This window comes from Scyliorhinus torazame, chromosome 8 (genome assembly GCF_047496885.1).
Source record: "Scyliorhinus torazame isolate Kashiwa2021f chromosome 8, sScyTor2.1, whole genome shotgun sequence".
NCBI lineage: Eukaryota > Metazoa > Chordata > Chondrichthyes > Carcharhiniformes > Scyliorhinidae > Scyliorhinus > Scyliorhinus torazame.
The window spans coordinates 225,550,101-225,576,220 of record NC_092714.1 but is presented as its reverse complement, the minus strand read 5'-3'; the positions used below and the strand labels follow the sequence as shown (position 1 = coordinate 225,576,220).

Sequence of the window (26,120 nt, the reverse complement as noted above, 5' to 3'; positions counted from 1 at the left end):
AGGGAAAAGATGTTCTCAGTGAGCTCTCAGGCAAGATGCTAGTGAAAGCATGCCCTCTGAGTGGCAAGGCTAGGAGGAATCACTGAAGAGCACCTTGCTGCTGCAACTAAGATTGTGAATTCTCAGAAGATCAATGGAAATAGTTTTTAGACATGATGACATGGAGAGAAGTGAACCCATTGGAAGCTGGGAGTGACTTTGAACTGTTCGCTGAAAAGAATGCAGTTCTGTGGAGGACATGCTGTAAAGTACATATGCAGCATGGGGTTAAGACATTAATGCGTAGTTGGTGTTGATTTTAGTTTGTTTCAGTAAAAGCCTGGAAATGTGACATGTTGCTTACTGGGAATTCAAATCTTTGTTGTTTTTTTTTTAAAGTTATCTGTCTGCAGAGATCATAACAATTTGTTAAACCTTTAGCCATTATGATAAAAACTACTTTCTTTTAAATAAACAAAATACTGTGGATGCTGGAATGTGAAACAAAAAGCAAAATGCTGAAAAACATCAGCAGATCTGGCAGCATCTGTCGGGAGAGAAAACTTTTGAGTTACTTTTTATTTTAAAAATGGTATTCTAGTTTCTACCTTGACCCATGTGTAGATCCCAATCATTTATTCCACTGTTGGCAAAATGGAAATTTAAAACTGAAGGAATTCAGTGGCTTTTATTTTCTGACTGAGAATACTTCAAAAAAATTAACCTCCGTGGTGACATTATTTTGCTAAACATCTGGAGATTCCCTTGGTGCCAGATTCAAACTGATGTTGAGAAAGTGGAAGTGCCCACTAAAGGTCACTGGATCTTTGTGGGCAGCTTTCTTTGAGGTCACTGGCAAACGTTGCTGTTTCACTGTTCTGTTCACTGTGAAATCCACGACTATGACACAAAACACTTTCAAACTTATATTTATAGTTCGAAAAATCATCACAAGCGACAAAATCTTGATCTATATTCCTTTGTCGATTCATCTTACAATAAAATAGATGCTTTCTTGATTTTCCATATGAATGGACGGAATTCTCTGCATGGGTGAAACTTTAGTCACAGGAAGGAGAAAACATATTTAACCACTAAAGCGCAACTTTGATTAGAGCCTATTAAGTAATCAAAAGCAGAATAAAAAGATCAGCAAATATTAAAAATGAGCAATCACAGTAGGTACATAGGTTGAAATCTCACCACAGCCCTCAACCCATCTTCAAAAAGAGCAAATACCTTTTAAATAAGGAGTGTGCTGTTCGAAGTACTCCATTAATTACATGAAAATCTCCACTCTGAAAACGGTTAATCATTTCTGTCAGAAGATGCGGCCATTTCTGAGGAAAATCTTCACGCCCAATTATACTGATAGCATCGCTCAACTGCAAAATAATGTGGTCACGTTAAGAAATAAGAACAGACGATGCTCAATAACCTTTTTTTTTTAAAACAAGAAGTAATCAGGTACCTGCTTCTGAATCTGCTCAGGACTACTCAGCATCAAATTCACAATATTGGCTTTAATAGCTATCCTGTCCGCTTCGCAGATTTTGTTTGGTTCATCTTCAATCTGATGGACAAAACGAAATGAGTAAAAACAGGCTGAGATAGTTGCCACCAACTTAGTATTTTTGGATTTCAATATTATTTTAACAGCCAGAAAATATCAGTACTGGTGTACTTTTTTTAATTACGCCTGGCTTTCATTTACTCATCATCAAATACATGATCGCTATTCAGGGAAATGTTGACAACAGACTTAAACTTCCATTCATAGATTCCGAGAAGGTTACTTGTCGGCTGGCATGGATGCAATGCAAGATAATTGGGGGGGGGGGGGATCCCTCACAGCGCCAGGGACCCAGGTTCAATTCAAATCTTGGGTGACTGTCTGTGTGGAGTTTTCACATAATCCCCGAATCTGCATAGGTTTTCTCCGGGTGCTCCGGTTTCCTTCCACAGTCCAAAGATATGCAGATTAGTTGGATTGGCCATGCTAAATTGCCCCTTTGTATCTAAAAGGTTAGGTGGGGTTACGGGGATCGGGTAGGGACATTGGCCTATGTAGGGTATTCTTTCAGAGCGTCGCTGCAGACCTGATGGGCCAAATGGCCTCCTTCTGCACTTCATAAATTCTATGGAATAATTTCCATGAAATGGCTTCCTCCATGCTGTGAATTTCTGATTTTAATTTCTATAATTCTACACTGGCAGTGATCTTACTTCTTGAACTGCCATAGTCCTTACATAGCCCCAAATGGTGTTACGTTAGTGAATTCCACAAACATTGCTCAACAATGAGAAAGAATATTGATAGGTATCCAAGTTAGGATGCTGCGTAACTGGGAACTGATGACTTTCCTGTGACTCTGTTACTCTTGTTCTTGTTGACAGTAAAGGTCAAGGGTCTGGGAGGAGCTGTTGATTAATCTTAGTGAACTACTGTGGAATATGCTGTAGGTTATACGCTACAAAACTACACTACACCAGCTGCGGAAAAAAGTCAATATTGAATACGGTGGTAAGTGTGCTAATTGACACCATCTCCGACCATGTGCTCAAACATCGAGTATATCTGCAAGTGTAACCAGCCAAGATGTGTGTTCCATTGCAATGCTGAATAAAGACAAAGATAGTAAAGAAGCCTTCAGGGTAAAGAAATGAACCACTCATATCAAGCCTCAATCCTACCTTGAAAGCCACAGTAGTGAAATGGCCTATTCAATCAATCATATGATCAGTGGTGGCCGCAGTAAGTTGTAATGAGGTACTTGTTCAAGATGACGCAAGGCCCAAAGTATAAATGTACTGATCAGGTCTGTTCAAGCATGGATGTTATCCAGAGCCAGCTGTAGACTATAAGGTACTTTAGATTATTGGAGGGGCGTTGAATGCAACTGAACATTGGAATAATCAGGAAGACATACTTTGTATCTTCTGACAGAAGGAAATGATGAAACAACTGAAGGTGGTTGATCCAAGGATGCTGAACAGATGAATAACTGCACTTGAACTCCAAGGCTACAACAAATGGGCTCAAACAAGCATGACCATCTTCCACAGCACCTGGTTTAATTGCAGTTACTGCAGCAATTGCCTGTAGACCACAATGCCACCCCAATATCAACTTCGTAGGTACAATTGGTGCCTGCAACAAGCTCTAGAACTGAACATTTCGAGTGGAATCTGTATTAAGCAACAGATCACTATTGACTAGGTACAGCCTGATGCCAACACTTTTGACTCTTCCCATGATACCAATAAGTTTATATAATTCCTGTGACAGAATAACATGACCTAAGGAGTTGATAAGGAGCATTATCAAACAAGATCTGAAACATACATACAGGTGAACATGTGAATTTATAGTAGGCCACTTGACCCCTAGTTCTAGATTCTCCCAAAAGAGTAAACACCCTCTCTCCACATCCACCCCCAAGGATCTTTAAAGTTTCTAACCAAGTTGCCTCTTCCTCTTTTGAACTCTAGTGGATACAAACTAAACCTTTCCAACCTTTCCTCATAAGATAAATATCCAGTCTTGGTATTAGCTTTAAACTTTCTCTGAACTGCTTCAAATGCATTTACATATTTTCTTAAATAAAGGCACAAATACTGCACAGTACTCAAGATGTAATCTCACCGGTTCCCTGATTAACTGAAGCATAACTTGCCTACTTTATTATTCAATTCCTCTTACAACAAATGATAACATTCTATCAGCTTTCCTAATCACTTGCTGTACCTGCAGACCAGCCTTTTGTAATTTATGCACTAAGACACCAAAATCTCTTCGAATCTCAGAGCTCTGCAGTCCCTCACCATTTAGATTAATTTGCTTTGTTTTTATTCTTCCTACCAAAATAGATTTTATCATTTTCCTTCATTATATTCAATTTGCTAGATCTTTGCCCACTTACCAAACCTATCTATATCAATTTGTAGCCTCCTTATGTCCTTTCACAACTTACTTCCCTACCTGGTGTCAGAAAATTTACCAACCATATCTTGGGTCCCTTCATCCCAAACCATTTATATGAAAATTCATATGAATTGAAAAAAGTTGAAGCACTGATGTCTGCGGCACTACATCTTGGAATCAGAAATTAACCCATTTATGTCTACCCGCTGTTTCCTGTTAGCTAGCTATCATGCCTATATGTTTCCAAACGCTGAACTTTTATTTTCTGCAATAACCGTTGAAGTAGCACCATATTAAATTCCATCTGGGAAGCCAAGTACAGTACACCCTCTGTTTCTCCTTTATCCACAGCACATCAGGCTCCTTCAAAGAATACCAATAAGGGGATTTCCGAACTGAGCTGAGTAGTCACGCGAAAGGTGACTCTTGTCTAAGAACATCGGCTAAGGTGATTTAATCCTAACAAATGGGTACAAAGAGCATAGAAAATTAAAACCAACATATCAACAATCTCACGGGCTATTTATTTCAAGATCTTAGGCTGAAGTCCATGAGCACACAGCACAGCTCCAGCAATTTACTCAATATCACTTCCCCAGTTATTGTATTTTCTTGAGTTTTTTCCTCCCTTCCATTTGCTGATTTACAATTATTTCTGGGATATAACATCGGTAGTGGGGAAAATGCTTGAATCCATTATCAAGGACTTTATAGCGGAACATTTAGAAAGCAGTGGCAGGATCAATCAGAGTCAGCATGGATTTTTGTGAAGGGAAAATCATGCTTGACAAATCTATTGGAATTCTTTGAAGATGCATCCAGTACAGTTGACAAGGGGGAGGCAGTCGATGTAGTATATTTGGACTTTCAGAAGGCGTTTGATAAAGTCCCGCGTAAGAGATTATTGTGCAAAATTAAAGCGCATGGGATTGGGGGAAAATGTATTGAGGTGGATAGAAAACTGGTTGGCAGAGAGGAAATAAAGAGTAGGGATTAATGGGTCCTTTTCAAATTGGCAGGCAGTAACCTAGTGGGGTACCACAGGGATCGGTGCTGGAACCCCAGCTATTCACAATATATATTAATGATTTGGATGAGGGAACAAAATGTAACATCTCAAACTTTGCATATACCAAGTTAGGTGGGAGGGTGAATTGTGACGAGGATGCAGGGATCCTATAGCATGATCTGGACAGGCTGGGCAAGTGGGCAAATCAATGGCAGATGCAGTATAATTTGGATAAGTGTGAGGTTATTCACTTTGGAAGCGAAAACAGGAAGGCAGATTACTACCTGAATGGTTGAAAATTGCGAGGGGGGAGTGTGCAGCGGGACCTGGGTGTTCTTGTGCACCAGTCGCTGAAGGTAAGCATGCAGGTGCAGCAGGCGGTAAAGAAGGCTAATGGTATGTTGGCCTTCATTGCGGGAGGTTTCAAGTACAGAAGCAGGGATGTGTTGCTGCAATTATACAGGGCCTTGGTGAGGCCACACCTGGAGTATTGTGTGCAATTTTGGTCTCCTCCTCGGAGGAAGGATGTTCTTGCTCTCGAGGGAGTGCAGCGAAGGTTTACCAGACTAATTCCAGGGATGGTGGGACTGTCATACGAGGAGAGATTGACAAGGTTGGGATTGTTCTCGCTAGAGTTCAGAAGAATGAGGGGGGGGGGGATCTCATAGAGACTTATAAAATTTTAACGGGACTAGAAAGGGGAGGTGCAGGGAAGATGTTACCAATGATGGGCGTGATCAGAACCAGGGGTCACAGTCTGAGGATTCAGGGTAAACCATTTCGGACAGATATAAGGAGACATTTCTTCACCCAAAGAGTGGTGAGCCTGTGGAATTCATTATCACAGAAAATAGTTGATGCTAAAACATTGAATATATTTAAGAGGCGGCTAGAAATAGCACGTGGGAAGAATGGGGTCAAAGGCTATGGGGAGAAAGCAGGATTAGGCTATTGAGTTGGATGATCAGCCATGATGTGATGAATGGCAGAGCAGGCTCGAAGGACCAAAAGGCCTCCTCCTGCTCCTATCTTCTATGTATGTTTGTATGTATGTTATTTGTACATCCTCTATCATGAAGGTCAATGCAAAATACCTGTTCAAGGTCATCTGCCATCTTCTTATTTTCCATTATTAATTCCCCAGACTCACTTTCCATAGGACAGTCACTTTGCTGATTTTTTCTTTTTAAAATATCTATTGAAACTCTTAGTATCAATCTTTATATTTCTCCTGCACTCTAATTTTTCTGTCCTTATTAATCTTTATGCCATTCTTTGCTGGTCTTTATATTCTGACCATTGCACAATTACATGTTTTTTCTTTAAATCTGATACTATCTTTAGCCTTTCTAGTTCACCACAGATGGTGGGTCCACCCCTTGGAAGTTCTCTTTTTCACTGATATGTATCTGTGTATTCCAAAGTATTCCTTTAAAAGTCTATCACTGCATCTCTGCTGACCTATCCTTTAACCTCCAATCCAGAGGAAATAATTGGACAAAGGCTTCCTAAGAGAGGGAGATTTTAAGCAGCAGCTTAAAGGAGGAAAGGGTAGTAAGAGAAGCAGAGTTGTGTGGGGAAGGGACTAAAGAACCTGGACAGCTGAAGGCACAGCCACCAATAGTGATTCTTTAAAATTGAAGATGCTCAAGAGGCCAGAATTACAGTTGGTCAGATATCATGGGAGGGTTGTTGGGCTGAAAGAGATAACGGAGATTGGGAAGAGCAAGGTCATGTTGGAAATTGAAAACAAAAATTTTCTGTAAGTAATGTAGGTCAGTTGGCATTGGGGAGAAGGGTGAGCAGGACTGGGTGAATTAGGACAGGGGCTCAACCCAAAGATGTGCACGTTAGGTGGATTGGTCATGCTAAATTGCCCCTTAATTGGAGAAAAAATTATTGGGTACTCTAAATTTAAACAAAAAAGAAAAAAAAAGAATTAGGACAGGGGCTGCAGAATCTTGGATGATCACAAGTACATAGTAGGTAGAAGGTGGATTCTGGACAACGGTGGAGTTGAATTGTAAAGCCAAGAGATAACAGCTGCACAAGTGATGACAGTAAATAGGAGGGATTGATAGGGTGGCTCCTGGCAAGTTTAATTTTTTCCATTATGTGGCTAGGGTATAGCTGTGCTGAAAACCACACACCATCAGGTATTAAGACACTGGTTATTTTGAGTATTTTCTGCTTGGATTAAAAGATGTCCAGGTACACATCCACCGAGTCAGTTGCACGATTTGAAGAATGGAAAGTAACTCACTAACACGTGTTCCTAAAATCGTTAGATTATGCAGGGGATATTTAATAACATGTTTATGTGCATCAAATGCACGAATCTCAGTTGTAACATAGAAAATTTCAAGTTCACAATTTTTTAACTCTTTTAAACTGCCCAAGAAAGTGCATTTTACATGAACGGAATCCAATTGTACTATAGAGCAGAAGAGGAATAATTTTAGCTTCTATAAAGCATCTCTAAGATTAAGACACCACAGGTTACTTACGATTCGCCAGTTTCTTTTGATGTAGTTCTTGAAAGTCACACTTGAACACACTTTCATAACATTGTCTTGAGACTTTTCAATGAGAGTTAGCAGTAGCAATGGGTAATTTTGGTTTCTCTCCACTGACTCGAGAAACTTTTCAGCTAAAAAGCAAAAGCTGTGATTTAAATATGCGTCTAGAAAGCACGTTTTCTTATATCCATTTATAGAATGCACATTCATTCTTCAACGTGCATACAAAATTGCCCTTTCCCTCCCACCATCTTCTTTAGGACAAGGTGTGCAATCAACATTTGGCAAAATATATTCTTAACTGGAGCATGGTCTGAGGCAACTAGAGATGTGGAAGTTCGCAAATCTATTATTCTCAAAACGTTAGTGATTTCTATTCATGGGACAGATGATGACTAATCAATGTGGAAAGATTACGACTGCCTTCTGTCGTTAAGTTTCCAAATGCCTTAAATAATGCTCACTAATATCCACGTGCAGCCAAAGCATAGGCGCATTTCTTTTCTTCAGGACTTTCCATTTCATGAATGAAGGAAACTAAATGAATTAATTTCTTTACTACAACTGAAGCTGGAAACCTTAACCCAGACATGGACCAGCTATTGGACTAGCAAACACAAGAATGCTGCAGCCTGGTGATTATGATAGTTGAGTTGAATCAAGAGATCCTAAGTTCAAACTCCAGCATGGTAAATGGAATTCAATAAGTCTAGTACGGCACATGACACCAAATAACATCATAAACTGTTTAATTGTTACAAGTCCAACTGGCTCACTGTTGTCCCCAAGTAAAGGTATCTGCCATCCAACACAGTCTGCCTGAGATTCCAGTCCTACACTTACTGATTTACTTTTAATGCCCGAAAGGCCAAGAAGGTTGGGAAACATACTGGATCCCAATAATAAATGTTAAAAAGTGCTGTTTTAATAATATAATACAGTCTTTATTGCTCATCGTGGGCACAAAATTAATTGGCTAGCAAAAGTGATGGCTGGAATAAGGTGGTAGCCGTAACGTAAAGGTGATATTATCGGCAGCTGGGGCAACTCTGCTAATGAAGCAAAACCTTGTAAAGAGTAAGAGGGGATTTTATTGAGTGATTCGGACAACAGTTGGAAAGCACTGTCTGAGGAAATATGCCACATTGCTTTCTTTTCCAGGCCAATTCACTAAAACTGCAACTAAAGCTTCCGTGCTCTTTCAGATGCCATCTATGTAAATCAATGGTCTTTCCTGGTCATGTGCAAATCATTTTCTAAGTGCATTGAGGCATATCGGCAGTCAGTAAATCCATCTGATTCCCTATTAATTTCCACAAGAGGGCCTCACTGGTTCATTCGCTCAGTTAGTTAGTGTGTGGCGGTAATAATGCCATGGTCCCGGGTTTGACCCCCGAAGGGCCATTCACTCCTTAGGGCAGCACGGTAGCACAGTGGTTAGCAATGTTGCTGCATAGCGCCAGGGACCAGGATTCAATCCCCGGCTTGGGTCACTGTCTATGCAGAGTCTGCACGTTCTCTCCGTGTCAGCGTGGGTTTCATCCGGATTCTCCGGTTTCTTCCCACAAGTCCCGAAAGACATGGTTGTTCAGTGAATTGGACATTCTGAATTCTCCCTCAGTGCACCCGAACAGGTGCCGCAGTGTGGCGATTAGGGGATTTTCACAGTAACTTAATTGCAGTGTTAATGTAAGCCTACTTGTGACACCAATAAAAATTATTATTAATTGTTGAAACGAACGTTGAAACTAAGGCAACATTATCTGCTGGAGCTAGTTTGGGTGTCTCCGGAACGAAAACGGTCAGAGATTTATTGAAATTGACTAATTTATTTTCACTATCTCTACCTCAGTTTTGCCTTCAGATAAAATGTCAGGGACCCTTAGCTGCTCCAGGGCAGCACGGTGGCGCAGTGGGTTATCCCTGCTGCCTCACGTCGCCAAGGTCCCAGGTTCGATCTCGGCTCATGTGGAGTTTGCACATTCTCCCAGTGTTTGCGTGGGTTTCACCCCCACAACCCAAAGATGTGCAGGCTAGGTGGATTGGTCACACTAAATTGCCCCTTAATTGGAAAAAATGAATTGGGCACTCTAAATTTTTTTTTAAAACACAGCTGCTCCAGCCCAAAATAAATAGAGTACTTAAGACACTATAAGGCACAATTTTGAAATTGATGTCAATAGTCATCCCCTTCCGTACGACATTGTCCCATTAAACACGGAGGGGAACTATATCACAAGTATGCATTTTACATTAACTGTTACCTGATGACAGCTAAATATTTAGCTTTAGTTGTGGTAAAACATAAGTAAACATATTAAATATGTCAAAATATACTCCCACAGTATCTCCACCTGGAAACAAGTGCAGAAACCAAACAATTGGATAGAACAGGAATTAACCAAGTCAAGAGTTTTCCACAAATTTCTAAATCACCGAAGTCAGTTTACTTCCCAAGTTCTAGCAAGAAATGCAAATTTAAAATTGCAACAAATAATTATTTCAGTACTCCCAATAATTGAACAGGACTATATCAAGGACAGACACCAGCTTGGAACATGGCAACATCTTGAAGCATTCAGCGATTCCTTCAAATTCAGCACTTCCCACGTGAGAAGATATTGACCCGCACAGGTCTCAAGAACATAAGTTATGAAGAAATGCTAAAATACATGGGTGTGTTTCTTGGAAATACTCCCAATCTTCTCTCGTTGATAAAAAGAAAAGGTCAATGACAGGAGTAAGGATTTTTCAATTTTAATTGCAGTGTAGGATCTTAAACCAAAATTGAATTTCTGAACATTTCAAGATTATGAAGGGGATTGAAAGGTTAGAACATATATACAGTGCAGAAGGAGGCCATTCTGCCCATCGAGTCTGCACCGACCCACTTAAGCCCTCACTTCGACGCTATCCCCGTAACCAATAACCCCTCCTAACTTTTTTTGGTCACTAAGGGCAATTTATCATTGCCAATCCACCTAACCTGCACGTCTTTGGACTGTGGGAGGAAACCGGAGCACCCGGAGGAAACCCACTCAGACACGGGGAGAACGTGCAGACTCAGCGGGGAATCGAACCTGGGACCCTGGCACTTGTGCTACCGTGCTGCCCTGTCCAGCAAATCATTGACAATGATAAACGATGAAAATAATAGTGTCCAAGTTCAAAAATAAAATGTTAGGAGTAAGCTGGAAAACGGGATAGGTGGGAGATGGTGGCATTGGAGAGAAAGGGATACAAATTGATCTTGATTTACCAGAGAAAGTAACAGACACATGGCATAAATTGGTCCAATGTTGGTTTCAGGGATAGGTATGATATCAGATTAATAAAACAGGTCTGGTTGAGCCAATTAATATTACGGTTCCACCCTCGCAATAGGACCTCAGTTTAAACACGCATTCAAAAGTTGGCTCTACCAGTGCAGCACACCATCAGTACTGTGCTAATGTGGCAGGATAAATTATGTGGGTTCAAGTCATTTCAGGGGGCTTTCTGACTCACACAGAGTGCTACCACCAAGCCATGGCTCATGTGTTTTGATTCCTTGTTCAAAGTGCAGTAACTGTATGGAGGCAAATGGCAAAATATGCACACAGTAAGATACCACAAATACATGAATACCAGGTAATATGCTATTGTACAGATGGGAGTTTTGAAGGAATGATCGACAGAATGACTAAAACATAGGGACATCAAACAAGTTACCTGGTCTCCTAATTGCAGGATCAGGGTCAAGAGTCTTCTTCAGGAATTCAGACAGGGATTGTAAATTGGCATCACTGAGATCCATAATTACAAATCCTAAATGGAAATTACCAAGGCATGTGATTAATATTGACTGCAGATCAGTTCTACCTGTCCATTTATTTTCTCCTAAACTCAATTATCCCAAACACTCCAAGACCAGACAATATATCAGGTAATACAGTTGTCGATTTCTGATGACAACTGTATTGATATTAACTCTACCAAATAAATTGCTTAGCTTACATCTGTTCCTTTTTTTGAGGAGTAAAATGAGAAACTGCTCATCCAGCTATAGAAGTCGATGTACACAACATCATTTCAAAGATAGCTCTCGATTAGAACAAACCAAAACGAATCCTTCCCTGCTTCAAGTACTTATTCATGTTTAACCTGAAAGAGGCTCTGCATCAACCACTGTGTGGCACAGCAGCAACCTACTGTAAAGAAATTACTTATGTTTCATCACTAGCTCAGTGAGGATCTTGAATTGATAACCCCCTTCACCACCAGCTCCACACACAAAGGAAATAGCTGTCTATATTTGCTCACCTTCATAGCTTTAGTAAGCATTTGAAAATCATTTTAGCTCTCTTTGCTCTAGTGCAAATAACCCTGGTATCTCAAATCTCTCCTTATAATGATGGTTTGCCATACCAGGTTATTAGCTCGGTGAATCTATGCTGTACATTTTTAATGTTCCATGATCTCTTGTTAATTAGGGTCCCAAAATGTATACAAGCACTATTTTTCGTAAATGTTATAATTTATTTTGCCCTTGTACTCAAAAGCCCCTACTCCTTGCCATAAATTTATCAAAGACCACCTCCTCAGCAAATATAAACTGGTTGCGCTTATTAATCCATACATTTCCAAACGCACCTTAATTTGACCTTGAACTGTGGATCCTAAAAGTTGGATCACAACTAATTTTGGAATGATTGGTCCATTGTTACACTGTTTTATTTCTGGCGTCATGAACAACTACTTTAAAAAAATTTTTTTTAGAGTACCCAATTCAGTTTTCCAATTAAGGGGCAATTTAGCGTGGCCAATCCACCTACCCTGCACATCTTTGGGCTGTGGGGGCGAAACCCAGGCAAACACAGGGAGAATGTGCAAACTCCACACGGACAGTGACCCAGAGCCAGGATTGAACCTGGGACCTCGGCGCCGTGAGGCAGCAATTCTAACCACTGTGCCACCCATGAACAACTACTCTTAACGACCTTTCAAAATTCTGCAGCAAAATTTACATACTTAAGGAAGTTTTAAAAATTATGGCCACAGCCTCTTTCTCCTCTCTAATTTCTATTAACTGGCTAGGATGTAGATCATCGGGGTCCTATGATTTCACAATAAACTACGGTAATGTTTTTCAAGACCAAATCAGTTTCTACAATAAGCTCAATAATGTCAAGTTGATTATTTGCAAAAATTAAAGTCAAATGCCTCCATCCTGCACAATTAGACCACTTTTGGGCAGCTGTAAACGCTCCACACCTATTGCTTTACCTTTTGTATGCTTATAGAAGCCCTTTTTATTTTGTTTTATGTTCCGTGTTATTCTTTCCTCAAATGCCCTTGCGGCTCTTCTAAACTCCCTTCTTTTACATTTCCTATTATCCTTATTGTTCACTTCAATTTTGCTTCCTTTTGAAGATTCAATTCAGTAGTGAATGTCTCCATTGATCCACAGTGTTATATTTTGGATAAACATAAAAACCAATAAGCTAATTAACTAAAACATCACAATTTAATTTTAATAAGTTGAAAGACAACTATTTTACTATTGTTACGGGATTGCAATACAATCTTTCCAAAAAAATATTGATTAACACATGAATGCTTGCAAAGAAAACTTAGGACTGGTGTTGGAAGATCTTGTCAGATGCTGGAGGAAGGTTATGGAAAGATAGAACTTTAAAAACTCAGTGCCAAATGAAAACTGTGTCAAAAAGTTAATATTTTGGGTGTTGCCGCTTATGATACAAATTACAACTTTTATTTTATAGCTGCTAACAGATTTGGTGTGTGCTTATCATGGAAATTTTCCAATATAACCACAAGTGAATTGCAGCAACAGGAATGATATCATGGCTACTTTATCAGTGGTAAAATATTGGATCATGCTATGTAGCCTCATTGCTTATTGCTACATAGGCTTACTTGTTAAGATTTAAATAAGACATAAGTTCATAAAATAGAACCAATAAAAGGATTAACAAAACAGTTAAGATGGTTATTTTTTGCTGTCTGTAAAGAAACAAAGGCTGCATTAAATAGGGATTCCAATAGAGCTATACTAACAAAATTGGCGGTGGCTATTACCACTGAACATTATCCAAACTCAGAGCAACATCACTGTGCAATGTTTCAACTTTGGGGTGAATTTCAAGGAGTTACCCCCTGTACTGCTGACAGGTACGCAGGACATAAGATGCCATTATATAGTTGGAACTATTTCTGTATCATCAAACAGTGGTCAAGAGCGCAGCACCAACTTCAGCCTGACTGCCACAAATTGAGCAGACCACCAAGCAACTGACACACAACTACACCTTACTACATTGTCTTCTACAAGACAGATGTAGTTCATGCATTAGCCTGCAAAAATGTCTGTTCTTGCATTAAGGTATAACTCCTCTCAGAAACGCCCCAGAGCACTGATTTGATGAAACGTACTAATAGCATTATCTCAAAGAGGCACAGAAGAATTATTCCCCTCTCTCCCAGCCCCTCAGTGACCTGACCAATACTTATCCCTGTCAATGTCTCAAAGAACAATTATCTGGTCAGTGTCAAAATGCAGTATGTGGAAGTTTACTGTGCATACATTTACTGCAGTGTTTCCTGCATTACAACAAGGAGTGCTGTAAAGCACTTTTGAACTGCCGAGAAGCCGTGACAAGGGCTATATAAATTCAAATCATGCTTTCATTTATAAAAGCACTACCTATGTGGCTGGTTTAGCACAGTGGGCTAAATAGCTGGCTTGCAATGCACAACAATGCCAGCAGCACAGGTTCAATTCCTGTACTGTCTCCCCAAACAGGCGCCTGAATAGTAACTTCATTGAAGCATACTTGTGACAATAAACAATTATTTGTCAGCTGTAAGTAAGCCTCCCACCTGCAATGTTGCTGAAGTGCCTCCACTTGCAGTAAAGTGTCAGCATAGCGTGGCAAGTTTAGTGACCCCATTATGAAAGTGAGCGCAGAAATTCACAATGGGAAGCAAAAAAAATGCCGGCGACATAGGACTAACATCGAAATGACAAGGGGGAAAAAGACACGTTTCCAAAATAATTTTTTTTAAAAGACTTCTACATAAAAGTGTAAAATCTACTGTTTAGCTTTAATTTCGGAAAGGTTTATTCTTGAAACGCCAATTTGACTGTTTTTTTTCCCTCGATGGACGCTGTCTGGAATTGCAAGCCAGGAGAAGCCTGGAATTTGTTCACTTGGCTTCCTTGTGCATATTTTTCACCTACCACGTATTTTACAATAAGGAGCTTACAAGGGCAGCCTGTATTTCTGCCGGCCTGGTCACCTAAAGGAGGCAGCGTGCGGAACGCGAGTGGTGCATCCTGTGGAAGGATCGGGGCTTCAGCATTCAAAGGAAGGCCTGGAGCAAGCGAGCGACCAAACATGCTGGACGGCGATTGACAGGCAGACCAACCACTCACAAAGCGACACAGCTGACGTTCCCTGTCCAGCAACCAATCAACGCTGGCCAGAGGCAAACAGCAGGTTTGGTTGACGTGAAGGGCGAGGGCCGGGCCTTCGCGTCCGAACACAAGCGTTTGGCGTAGCCTGGCCACCATTTCGGCCACAGCCGCCCGCTATCGGTAACAGAGAGCAGCAGCTGCCAGGCGCAGCCGAATTGTGGAAGTCGGTGCTGCAGCGAACGCCCGGGGAGTGGAACAAATGGTCAAGTTAAGAACCCGCAACTCCTCAACATCGATCCGCGGGGGATCCTAGAAACCGGCCACAAGATTTAGCTCCATAGCTGGACACCGCCGCTCTCCCCTACCTTCGCTCTTAAAATCAAAGTGATTACAGACCCACGGGCGCTCCGTCACTTCTCAGGATCGTTCAAACACAAGAAAAATGGCGCGCTGCCTAACACAGGCATGCGCACTGCAGCGGGACGGACTCCCCACCGCACGCACGCGCACTGCAGCGGGACGGACTCCCTGCCGCAAGTACGCAGGCGCACTACAGCGGGACGGACTCCCTGCCGCATGTACGCATGCGCACTGACTAACTCCCACATGCAACACTACAATCCATAAAACCATGTATGTTTGGAGTGTGCTGCTGGATCATTATAACCATCCCGTGGAAAGTATTATCTAAATCAAGGGTATCTGAGCCACATTGTTACTGCTGTTCGTTAATTAATGTACTGCATTTACTGATACAAAAACGCATTTTGCTTGCCTAGCGTGCGCTTTAATACGTATCCGAACTCATTACCTACCGTTCAGTCATCTATCCGTGTGTTTGTGGCCCTACATTCGCTTCTGGTTCAAAGCCACCCATTAAAAATTCTCAATCGTCAAATATTTCACGGCTTCATTCCCTCCAGCTCGTGATGTGTAGGTTAGGTGGATTAGCCCTACTAAATTGTCGTTAGCTTCCACAAAAGGTTAGGTGCGGTTGCTGGGTTAAGTCGGGTTCTCTTTCCAAGGGCCGGTGCAGATTCGATGGGCCGAATGGCCACCTTCTGCACTGTAAATTCTATGAATCTGGAAACATTCAATCGTTCAAGAGCCATGTAGTCTTCCAATTCCAACATTTTGCAAACATTGATGCCCAAGATTTCTCGACCTCAGGCTCCAGGGTTCCCAGCCAACGCGCTTAGTAAATAACCGTTTTTACAGGTTGTGTCTGTCCTGAATATTTTTAATTGTCGTTCCCCTAAGTGTCGACTTCCGTAAATGCAGCGGCTGTTTCCACATGTACTGACAAACGTTGCACTGCTACAGCACAATATTTACAAAAGTTTACACAAAAACTCAGCAAAATGTTATATCAATAATAAAATGTTCGTGAAATACGATGAACAATGTGATTCTCTATGTTCCTAATGCTTGCTGCAATGACACCAAGATCCTGAAAAACACTACATAAATTCAGCAATGCCCTCATCAGTTTTCATAGAATTTACAGTGCAGAAGGAGGCCATTCGGCCCATCGAGTCTGCACCGGCTCTTGGAAAGAGCACCCTACCCAAGTTCAGCACCTCCACCCTATCCCCATAACCCAGTAACCCCACCCAACACTAAGGGCAATTTTGGACACGAAGGGCAATTTATCATGACCAATCCACCTAACCTGCACATCTTTGGACTGTGGGAGGAAACCGGAGCACCCGGAGGAAACCCACGCACACACGGGGAGGATGTGCAGACTCCGCACAGACAGTGACCCAAGCCGGAATCGAACCTGGGACCCTGGAGCTGTGAAGCAATTGTGCTATCCACAAGGCTACCGTGCTGCCGCTTTAAACATTCCAACTCTGCACACCAAATTATGGATCTTCTGCAAAAGTGAACTGATACAATGTCATGCATGAGTTCATCGCGTTTCAGTCAGATTTAATTGAACAGCTATCATTAAGATCTCTGTGACAGTGATGACTATAGTCTGGTTCATGTGATTGAATCACTTATCTCCACCTTGCAGGAAAATTGAAATTGAAACAGCTGTTTATAATCTCAGTTAAAGAATAAAGATGAAAAATATGACATTGTTCTTATGCTGGACAGAGGGATCTGATTGGTTAATAAAGCAGTTAAAGTATCAATTATATTTCCAATAAATTGAACCTGAATAGTGGTTTTCCACTATTTCAAAGAGATTATTTAACAATGGTATTCTCTATTTTCATTCCACATCCCAATGCTGAAGAGGTTAGCTGTTCAGCCTGCACCCCACAATGAGACATTTTGCATACAGCAGGGGTTTCAGTTCAAAGGAAGCATAAGACGACCAATTCAGCTAATTTTAATGCAGAAGAAAATAAGGAGCATCAGGGAAATGCCAGGGTTGTAACATAACTCACTGATGTTTCTAATGTTGCTGTGTACACTACCTGCAGCCTTGTGAACAGCTGATATGTTGTAACCCTGTGAACAAGAAGTTAAGTTAAACAAGGTTTACCATCACACAAAGAGCTCATGAAATTGTACATTTAAATCAGATAATCTACTAAAACAATTAAACCTTTTTACTTTTGTAGTGTTTCTGGGATATCACATTGCAGTCACTGACACTTCCTGCAAGTAGAGGTCTAATAGATTATTGGCTAACATTGCTTTCATCTTCTGGCAAGAATGGCAAATTAATAGATATTCTCATGGAAACTTTGCTGAATAATGGCCTTATGATTTTGCAGGATTATACTATAATTTCTTCACTATTGCCTCTCAAACAGCATCAGTCAGTACCTTCCTTATTCATTAATTTTCCCCTCTCCGTCACACTTTCCTTAATAAAGTAGCTGAGAACATGCAGGCGTTTTAATGCCTGTTGCAACAAGCTGTCAATTACACGCTGGAAGTTCTCCAAACATTCCTTAACTCCAAACTTTTGTGAGGGCCACAAAGAATCCAGCATGAGTTTTAAGGATACAAAGTAATAACATTTATTTACAATAACATACATATATAACAGCAGCAACTTCCCTTGCTGCACACTCCTTCCTGCTGTTTCCAAACTGGCCAGCTTTATTTATACTTGGAGTTTACTAATGGTTTCTCCGCCCCCTCATTGGGGAAGCTCATACTCCCACAGGATTGTGGGATTGTCATTAGTCCACAGCCAATGGTAAGTAGGCAGGTTATAACAAGAACCTTCAACATATTTTGCACAATCCTAGATCCAAACTTGTATTCAACAGGACAATTTGTCACTGTGCCATCCTGCAACACTGGGCTGCACTACATTAAAAAAAATTATTTCATTGGATGCAGGGATCATTGGCAAGGTCAGATTTGTTGCCCATTCCTAACTGCACTTGAACTAAATGGTTGACTAGGCCATTTCAGAGTCAATCACAGTGCTGTGGATCTGGAGTCACCCGTAATGGAGTCCAGATAAGGATGGCAGATTTTCTTCCCTGAAGGACAGTATGAATCAGATGTGTTCTTGCAACAAACATATTATGATAATTTCATGTCCACCATTAATGAAACCAGTTTTATGCTTCAGATTTATTAATGGAATCCCCCATATCCCTAGTCTGGGCTTCTGGATTATCACCGCTTTGCCGTTATCTGCATTTCTCAACTGGAAACAAATTTAGAAGAAATTGGGTCTTCAGAAAAGCTACAGTGATAATATCAACAAGTGTCGGTCATTTCGTCGGAGATCATGATGATCTGTGGCTTAACTCCATATACCAACCTTAGCTGTCCGCCCTCCTCATTTCCTAATGCTTTTGATTGACAAAACAATTTAATTGACCTAGCATCAACAGCCATTTGTGGAAGTTGCAAACTCTTAATTACCCTATGTGTGTAAAAGTGTTTCCGAACTTTGCTACTGTAAGAGGTGCAAGGTCTTGTTTCACCTGAGGAAGGAAAAGTGCTCCGAAAGCTAGTGATTTGAAACAAACCTGTTGGACTTTAACCTGGTGTTGTAAGACTTCTTACTGTGCTCACCCCAGTCCAACGCCGGAATCTCCACATCCTGTTTATCCGGACTTGGTTGTTGACTTTAGGATTTTATTGAGGACAAATCTACACAGATGCATGATGTTTGTTTGGATAATGGCTGCTGTCTGGAATCATCAATTTTGATGAGCTCCCAGTTTCGTCAATGATATTGCCTGATGCCCACTTTTGTTTTTTAGCTGATAATGTCCAGTGTCTCATAGTACAGTGCAGAAGGAGGCCATTCAGCCCATCGAGTCTGCACCGACCCACTTAAGCCCTCACTTCCACCCTATCCCCGTAACCCAATAACCACTCCTAAACTTTTTGGTCACTATAAGGGCAATTTATCATGGCCAATCCACCTAACCTGCATGTCTTTGGACTGTGGGAGGAAACCGGAGCACCCGGAGGAAACCCACGCAAATAACAAAGAAAAGTACAGCACAGGAAAAGGCCCTTCGGCCTTCCAAGCATGTGCCGACCATGCTGCTCGTCTAAACTAAAATCTTCCGCACTTCAGACACAGGGAGAACGTGCAGACTCCGCCCAGACAGTGACCCAGCGAGGAATCGAACCTGGGACCCTGGCGCTGTGAAGCCACAGTGCTAACCACTTGTGCTACCGTGCTGCTGTCTTGTTTTCAGTATCAACATGTTTTGAAGATTAACCCTGTACAGTTGAGGTTTGGCCTGTTTGCAGTATTTATATCCATGAAGCATCTGGGGGTTTATATTTAATAAAAATCCAGTTGCAGGGGATACTCTCTTCCTGGTACTCAACTGGTTTTCTAACCAGGAGGCGCTACGGTGGTGCAGTGGTTAGCACTGATGCCTCATGGCGCTGAGGACCCGGGTTCAATCTCGCCCCGGGTAACTGTCCATGTGGAGTTTGCACATTCTCCCCATGTCCGCTTGGGTCTCACCCCCACAACCCAAAGATGTGTAGTGTAGGTGAATTGGCCATGCTAAATTGCCGCTTAATTGGAAAAAAATTGGATACTCTAAATTTATATTTAAAAAAAACACATTTTTAACCAGGTCAATAATTTGTCTTCAGTTCCATGAACTTCAGCTTCAGCCAACAGGAATTGGAATTTAATCAAGTTTTTCTGAAAGTGCATGAATAGCAACCATACACATAATCCCCTCTCCAATATTGGTCACCTTCAAAGCTTTCAAGCTGGTTCATCAAACAAGGCCTCCCCTTTGCAAATCCTTGCTGGCACTCTCCAAATATCTGAAAATTGTCATCCCATCCTTATACAAGAGCAATTTCCTAACAAGTGATGTTTGATATACTAGACTATCATCAACTGGTTCCGCCGTCTCACCTTTTTAAAAAACATAATGGAATAACGTGCAATTTTTCAATTAAAAAAAATACACTCAAAATGCCATGGATCTTACACATTTGGGACATTATTGTATTTGATGGTTATTGTGGATTTATTTTTGTTCATGGGATGTGAGCATTGCTGGCAACACCAGCATTCATTGTTCATCCCTAATCACCCTTGAGAAGTTGGTGGTGAGCTGCCTTCTTGAACCACTGCAGTTAATGTGATGTTGCTACATCACCTGCTATTCAAAAGGGAGTTCCAGGATATTAACCTAGTGAAGGAACAGCGACATAAGTCAGGCAGCTGCATGAGTTGGAATGGAACTTGCAGATGGGAATGTGTCTGCGCACCTGCTGCCTTTTGTTGCTCTCTTTGGTTGGCTCTGAATGTGGCGGTCAATTTGGTCGCCTTCCTTAATCCTAATTATGTTTGCTCTAGAGTCGCCAGGTATCTTTCAATACCGCCACAAGGTTCAAACCCGAATACTGATCAAAAGAGCCAATACACCAGTTAGTTAGTTCAAAGTCAATACTATGTATTTACACACACAGTAAGATCTACTCATGCACGAAATAGTACAGACTAAACTATCACTACTGCTAAAGCCTATACTTAGCTTCGGGCACCCACTCAGTCAGAGGAACAATGGTCGTTCGGATCTGAGGCTGCTGGGGTCGAAGTGGTAGAGGGGAAACAGCTACGGTCGTTCGTCTGGTAGCGAGCATTGACCTTGGACTTACTTGCTTCTGGTGGACGGGTCTCTCCGCTGTGAGAGCCAAGTCCAAGAGAGCGATTCTCTCTTGGGGCTTCTTCTTATAACCGAAGGGGCTTCGCGCGCTTTTGGGCGGGCCCTGAACTTGGCCCCAATCAATTGGGCCGTATCTTGATCACTCGTATTGATCTTGACCAATAAGGGGTGGGTGCCCTGATGGCTGGGCGTGTCCTAGGTGGCCGTTGGCCTGCTTTGTTTTCTGCTTTCGGTTTGGGGAACTGGCGCCGCGAGGTCTGGGGCCAGATTGGTTACTTAAGTATCTTCCTTTGTTCCCGGAGATGGGCCATCCATATGCTAATGGGCATACAGGTTCAGTCTTGTCTGGGAGCTGCGGCTCCAATATGCAGACAGGCTCTGTGCCTGCTTGCTTTCTTAACATTGTCCATTTTTCCCTGCAATCTTTGCAAATGTCCATTTTGTATTCTGGAAGTGGCCATCCCAGATGGCTACACACCCTCCTTGTGATCCTCAACGCGAAGCGTGAAGGATCAAATAATCGCGTCGTCTTCGTTCTCCTCTCAAGTTGGCACCCGTAAGCACTTCAGAGGCTCTACACTGCTCTGTCCTATGAATTGTAACTTTTACCTAAATTATTTATGTACATACATCATTATAAAATTCTATGGGGCGCTATGACATTCAGGCATGCATTACAAAATAAAAAAACTAGAACCAGGACTTCCGGGTGCGGCGATGACCAGCTAAGTCGCACGTTTCGGCAGCTCCCGGTGGAACGGACTTTTGGGCTCTTGATAGGAGCCCCAACGGCAATTTTAACAGCTAAAAACACCGTGCGGTAAACCAGAAGGGTATTCCCCCTGGACACGGATGGAAAAAGGAGAGGAAAGTGGCCGGATTGCAGCGGATCCTTTGGAACAGCGGCAAGGAAGGCAAGCAAAAACCAAGATGGCGTCGGAAGGTGGCAGTTTCATATGGGGCCCTGAACAACAAGAGTTCTTGAAATGCTGCGTGGAGGAGATAAAAAAGGAAATGAAGAAAGAGTTGTTGGCCCCGATACTACAGGCGATCGAAGGGCTAAAGGAGGAACAAAAGACCCAGGAGCAGGAGCTTCGGGTCGTGAAGGCGAAAGCAGCCGAGAATGAGAACGATATACAGGGCCTGGTGGTGAAGACGGAGATACAGGAGGCACATCAGAAACGATGTGTGGAGAGGTTGGAGGCACTGGAAAACAACGCAAGGAGGAACAACCTGAGGATTCTTGGTCTTCCTGAAGGTGTGGAGGGGGCGGACGTCGGGGCATATGTGAGCACGATGCTGCACTCGTTAATGGGAGCGGAGGCCCCGACGGGTCCGTTGGAGGTGGAGGGAGCGTACCGAGTTATGGTGCGAGGATCGAGAGCAGGAGAAACTCCCAGAGCCATAGTGGTGAGATTCCTCCGTTTTAAGGATAGAGAAATGGTCCTTAGATGGGCGAAGAAAACTCGGTGCAGTAAATGGGAGAACGCGGTGATCCGCGTTTATCAAGACTGGAGTGCGGAGGTGGCGAGAAGGAGGGCGAGCTTTAATCGGGCCAAGGCGGTGCTTCATAAAAGGAAGATAAAATTTGGAATGCTGCAACCGGCAAGACTGTGGGTCACATATCAAGGGAGGCACCACTACTTTGAGACGGCGGATGAAGCGTGGACTTTTATTGTAGAAGAAAAACTGGAATGAGTGGATTATTAAAAAGAACGTTTGGACAAAGTGGTGGGGCGAATGTGGGGGGCGAAGAGGGGTTTTATGTTCTAATCCTGCGGTATGGTAACTTTTCTTTCTCCCACAGGTGGTGATGGGGGGAGGTGGGGAGGGAGAGGAGATGGGGCGTTGGCCATGGGAGGCGGGGCCGAGGGAGAAGCGCGGGCTTGGTTCCCGCGCTATGATAATTATGGCGGGAATAGAGAAGCAGGAAGGAGGGGGCGTCGCACGGTGCGAGCCGTGGTCACGGGGGGAAGCTGAGGTCAGCCAGAGTTTGCTGACTTCTGGGAGCAACATGGGGGGAGTAATTACGCTAGCGGGGGGTCTGGCGGGGGGGGGGGTGGGAGGGGGGAGTTACTGGGTTGCTGCTGCTGGGGAAAGGGGGGAGTGGGTACGGGAGAGGATAGGCGGGGGGGCACCGCCTGGGGGAGATACAGCTGCGTGGGAACTGGGTGAGAAGCTGGAGGAAGATGATGGCTAATCGGCAAGGGGGGGGGGGTGGGAAGCCCCCCAACTCGGCTGATCACGTGGAACGTGAGAGGGCTCAATGGGCCGATAAAGAGGGCACGAGTACTCGCACACCTTAAGAAACTTAAAGCAGATGTGGTTATGTTACAGGAAACGCACCTGAAACTGATAGACCAGGTTAGGCTGCGCAAAGGATGGGTGGGGCAGGTGTTCCATTCGGGGCTGGATGCGAAAAACAGGGGGGTGGCTATATTAGTGGGGAAGCGGGTAATGTTCGAGGCAAAGACTATAATGGCGGATAACGGGGGCAGATACGTGATGGTGAGTGGCAAACTACAGGGAGAGATGGTGGTTTTGGTAAACGTGTATGCCCCGAACTGGGATGATGCCAACTTTATGAGGCGAATGCTAGGACGCATTCCGGACCTAGAGACGGGAAAGCTGATAATGGGGGGAGACTTTAACACGGTGTTGGAACCAGGGCTGGATAGGTCGAAGTCCAGGACTGGTAGGAGGCCGGCAGCAGCCAAGGTGCTTAAAGATTTTATGGAGCAGATGGGAGGTGTGGACCCGTGGAGATTCAGTAGACCTAGGAGTAAGGAGTTCTCGTTTTTCTCCTATGTCCATAAAGTCTATTCGCGCATAGACTTTTTTGTGCTGGGTAGGGCATTGATCCCGAAGGTGAGGGGAACGGAATATACGGCTATAGCCATTTCGGATCATGCCCCACACTGGGTGGACTTGGAGATAGGGGAGGAAACAGAAGGGCGCCCACCCTGGAGAATGGACATGGGACTAATGGCGGATGAGGGGGTGTGCCTAAGGGTGAGGGGATGTATTGAAAAGTACTTGGAACTCAATGACAATGGGGAGGTCCAGGTGGGAGTGGTCTGGGAGGCGTTGAAGGCGGTGGTTAGGGGGGAGCTGATATCAATAAGGGCACATAAAGGGAAGCAGGAGAGTAAGGAACGGGAGCGGTTGCAAGAACTTTTGAGGGTGGACAGACAATATGCGGAAGCACCGGAGGAGGGATTGTACAGGGAAAGGCAAAGGCTGCATGTGGAATTTGACTTGCTGACTACAGGCACTGCAGAGGCACAATGGAGGAAGGCGCAGGGTATACAGTATGAATATGGAGAGAAGGCGAGCAGATTGCTGGCGCACCAATTGAGGAAAAGGGGAGCAGCGAGGGAAATAGGGGGAGTGAGGGACGAGGAAGGAGAGATGGAGCGGGGAGCGGAGAGAGTGAATGAAGTGTTCAAGACATTTTATAAAAAATTATATGAAGCTCAACCCCCGGATGGGAGGGAGAGAATGATGGACTTTTTGGATCGGCTGGAAATTCCCAAGGTGAAAGAGCAGGAAAGGGTGGGACTGGGAGCACAGATCAAGGTAGAAGAAGTGGTGAAAGGAATTAGGAACATGCAGACGGGAAAGGCCCCAGGACCGGACGGATTCCCAGCTGAATTCTACAGAAAATATTTGGACTTGCTCGCCCCGGTACTGACGAGGACCTTTAACGAGGCAAAGGAAAGGGGACAACTGCCCCCGACTATGTCTGAAGCAACGATATCGCTTCTCTTAAAGAAGGAAAAGGATCCGCTACAATGCGGGTCCTACAGACCAATTTCCCTCCTAAATGTGGATGCCAAGGTCCTGGCCAAGGTAATGGCAATGAGAATAGAGGAATGTGTCCCGGGGGTGGTTCACGAGGACCAAACTGGGTTTGTGAAGGGGAGACAGCTGAACACGAATATACAGAGGCTGTTAGGGGTAATGATGATGGCCCCACCAGAGGGTGAAACGGAGATAGTAGTGGCGATGGATGCCGAGAAAGCATTTGATAGAGTGGAATGGGATTATTTGTGGGAGGTGTTGAGGAGATTTGGTTTTGGAGAGGGGTATGTTAGATGGGTGCAGCTATTGTATAGGGCCCCAGTGGCGAGTGTGGTCACGAATGGACGGGGATCGGCATATTTTCGGCTCCATAGAGGGACAAGGCAGGGATGTCCTCTGTCCCCATTACTGTTTGCACTGGCGATTGAGCCCCTGGCGATAGCGCTGAGGGGTTCCAAGAGATGGAGGGGAGTACTTAGGGGAGGAGAAGAACACCGGGTATCTTTGTATGCGGATGATTTGCTACTATATGTGGCGGATCCGGCGAAGGGGATGCCAGAAATAATGCGGATACTTGGGGAGTTTGGGGATTTTTCAGGGTATAAATTGAACATGGGGAAGAGTGAGCTGTTTGTGGTGCATCCAGGGGAGCAGAGTAGAGAAATAGAGGACCTACCGTTGAGGAAGGTAACAAGAGACTTTCGTTACCTGGGGATCCAGATAGCTAAGAATTGGGGCACATTGCACAGGCTAAATTTAACGCGGTTGGTGGAACAGATGGAGGAAGATTTCAAGAGATGGGATATGGTAGCACTGTCAATGGCAGGGAGGGTGCAGGCGGTTAAGATGGTGGTCCTCCCGAGATTCCTCTTTGTGTTTCAGTGCCTCCCGGTGGTGATCACGAAGGCTTTTTTTAAAAGGATAGAAAAGAGCATCATGGGTTTTGTTTGGGCCGGGAAGACTCCGAGAGTGAGGAAGGGATTCTTACAGCGCAGTAGGGATAGGGGGGGGCTGGCACTACCGAGCCTAAGTGAGTACTATTGGGCCGCTAATATTTCAATGGTGAGTAAGTGGATGGGAGAGGAGGAGGGAGCGGCGTGGAAGAGATTAGAGAGGGCGTCCTGTAGGGGGACTAGCCTGCAGGCTATGGTGACAGCCCCATTGCCGTTCTCACCGAGGAACTACACCACAAGCCCGGTGGTGGTAGCTACACTGAAGATTTGGGGACAGTGGAGACGACATAGGGGAAAGACCGGAGCATTGGGGGGGTCCCCGATAAGAAACAACCATAGGTTTGCCCCGGGGGGAATGGATGGGGGATATGGAATGTGGCAAAGAGCAGGAATGACGCAACTGAAAGATCTATTTGTGGATGGGAAGT

The 26,120-nt window shown here is 43.5% G+C and overlaps 1 protein-coding gene across 4 annotated transcripts in view; it reads right to left on the bottom strand.

Annotated features, from left to right (window-relative positions):
* Positions 1-15,374, bottom strand: part of cse1l (CSE1 chromosome segregation 1-like (yeast)) — an 80,306-nt gene extending 64,932 nt beyond the window's left edge. The window contains exons 1-5 of one of the 4 annotated variants that reach the window (XM_072514830.1): positions 15,249-15,374; positions 11,144-11,239; positions 7,421-7,563; positions 1,451-1,552; positions 1,219-1,364 (exon numbers count right to left, since the gene is read on the bottom strand). In XM_072514830.1, coding sequence (XP_072370931.1) covers positions 1,219-1,364; positions 1,451-1,552; positions 7,421-7,563; positions 11,144-11,228 — 476 coding nt within the window. In that variant the 5' untranslated portion in view covers positions 11,229-11,239; positions 15,249-15,374. The other 3 variants (XM_072514828.1, XM_072514832.1, XM_072514831.1) reach the window with 3 other exon arrangements.
* Between the last annotated feature and the right edge of the window lie 10,746 nt (positions 15,375-26,120).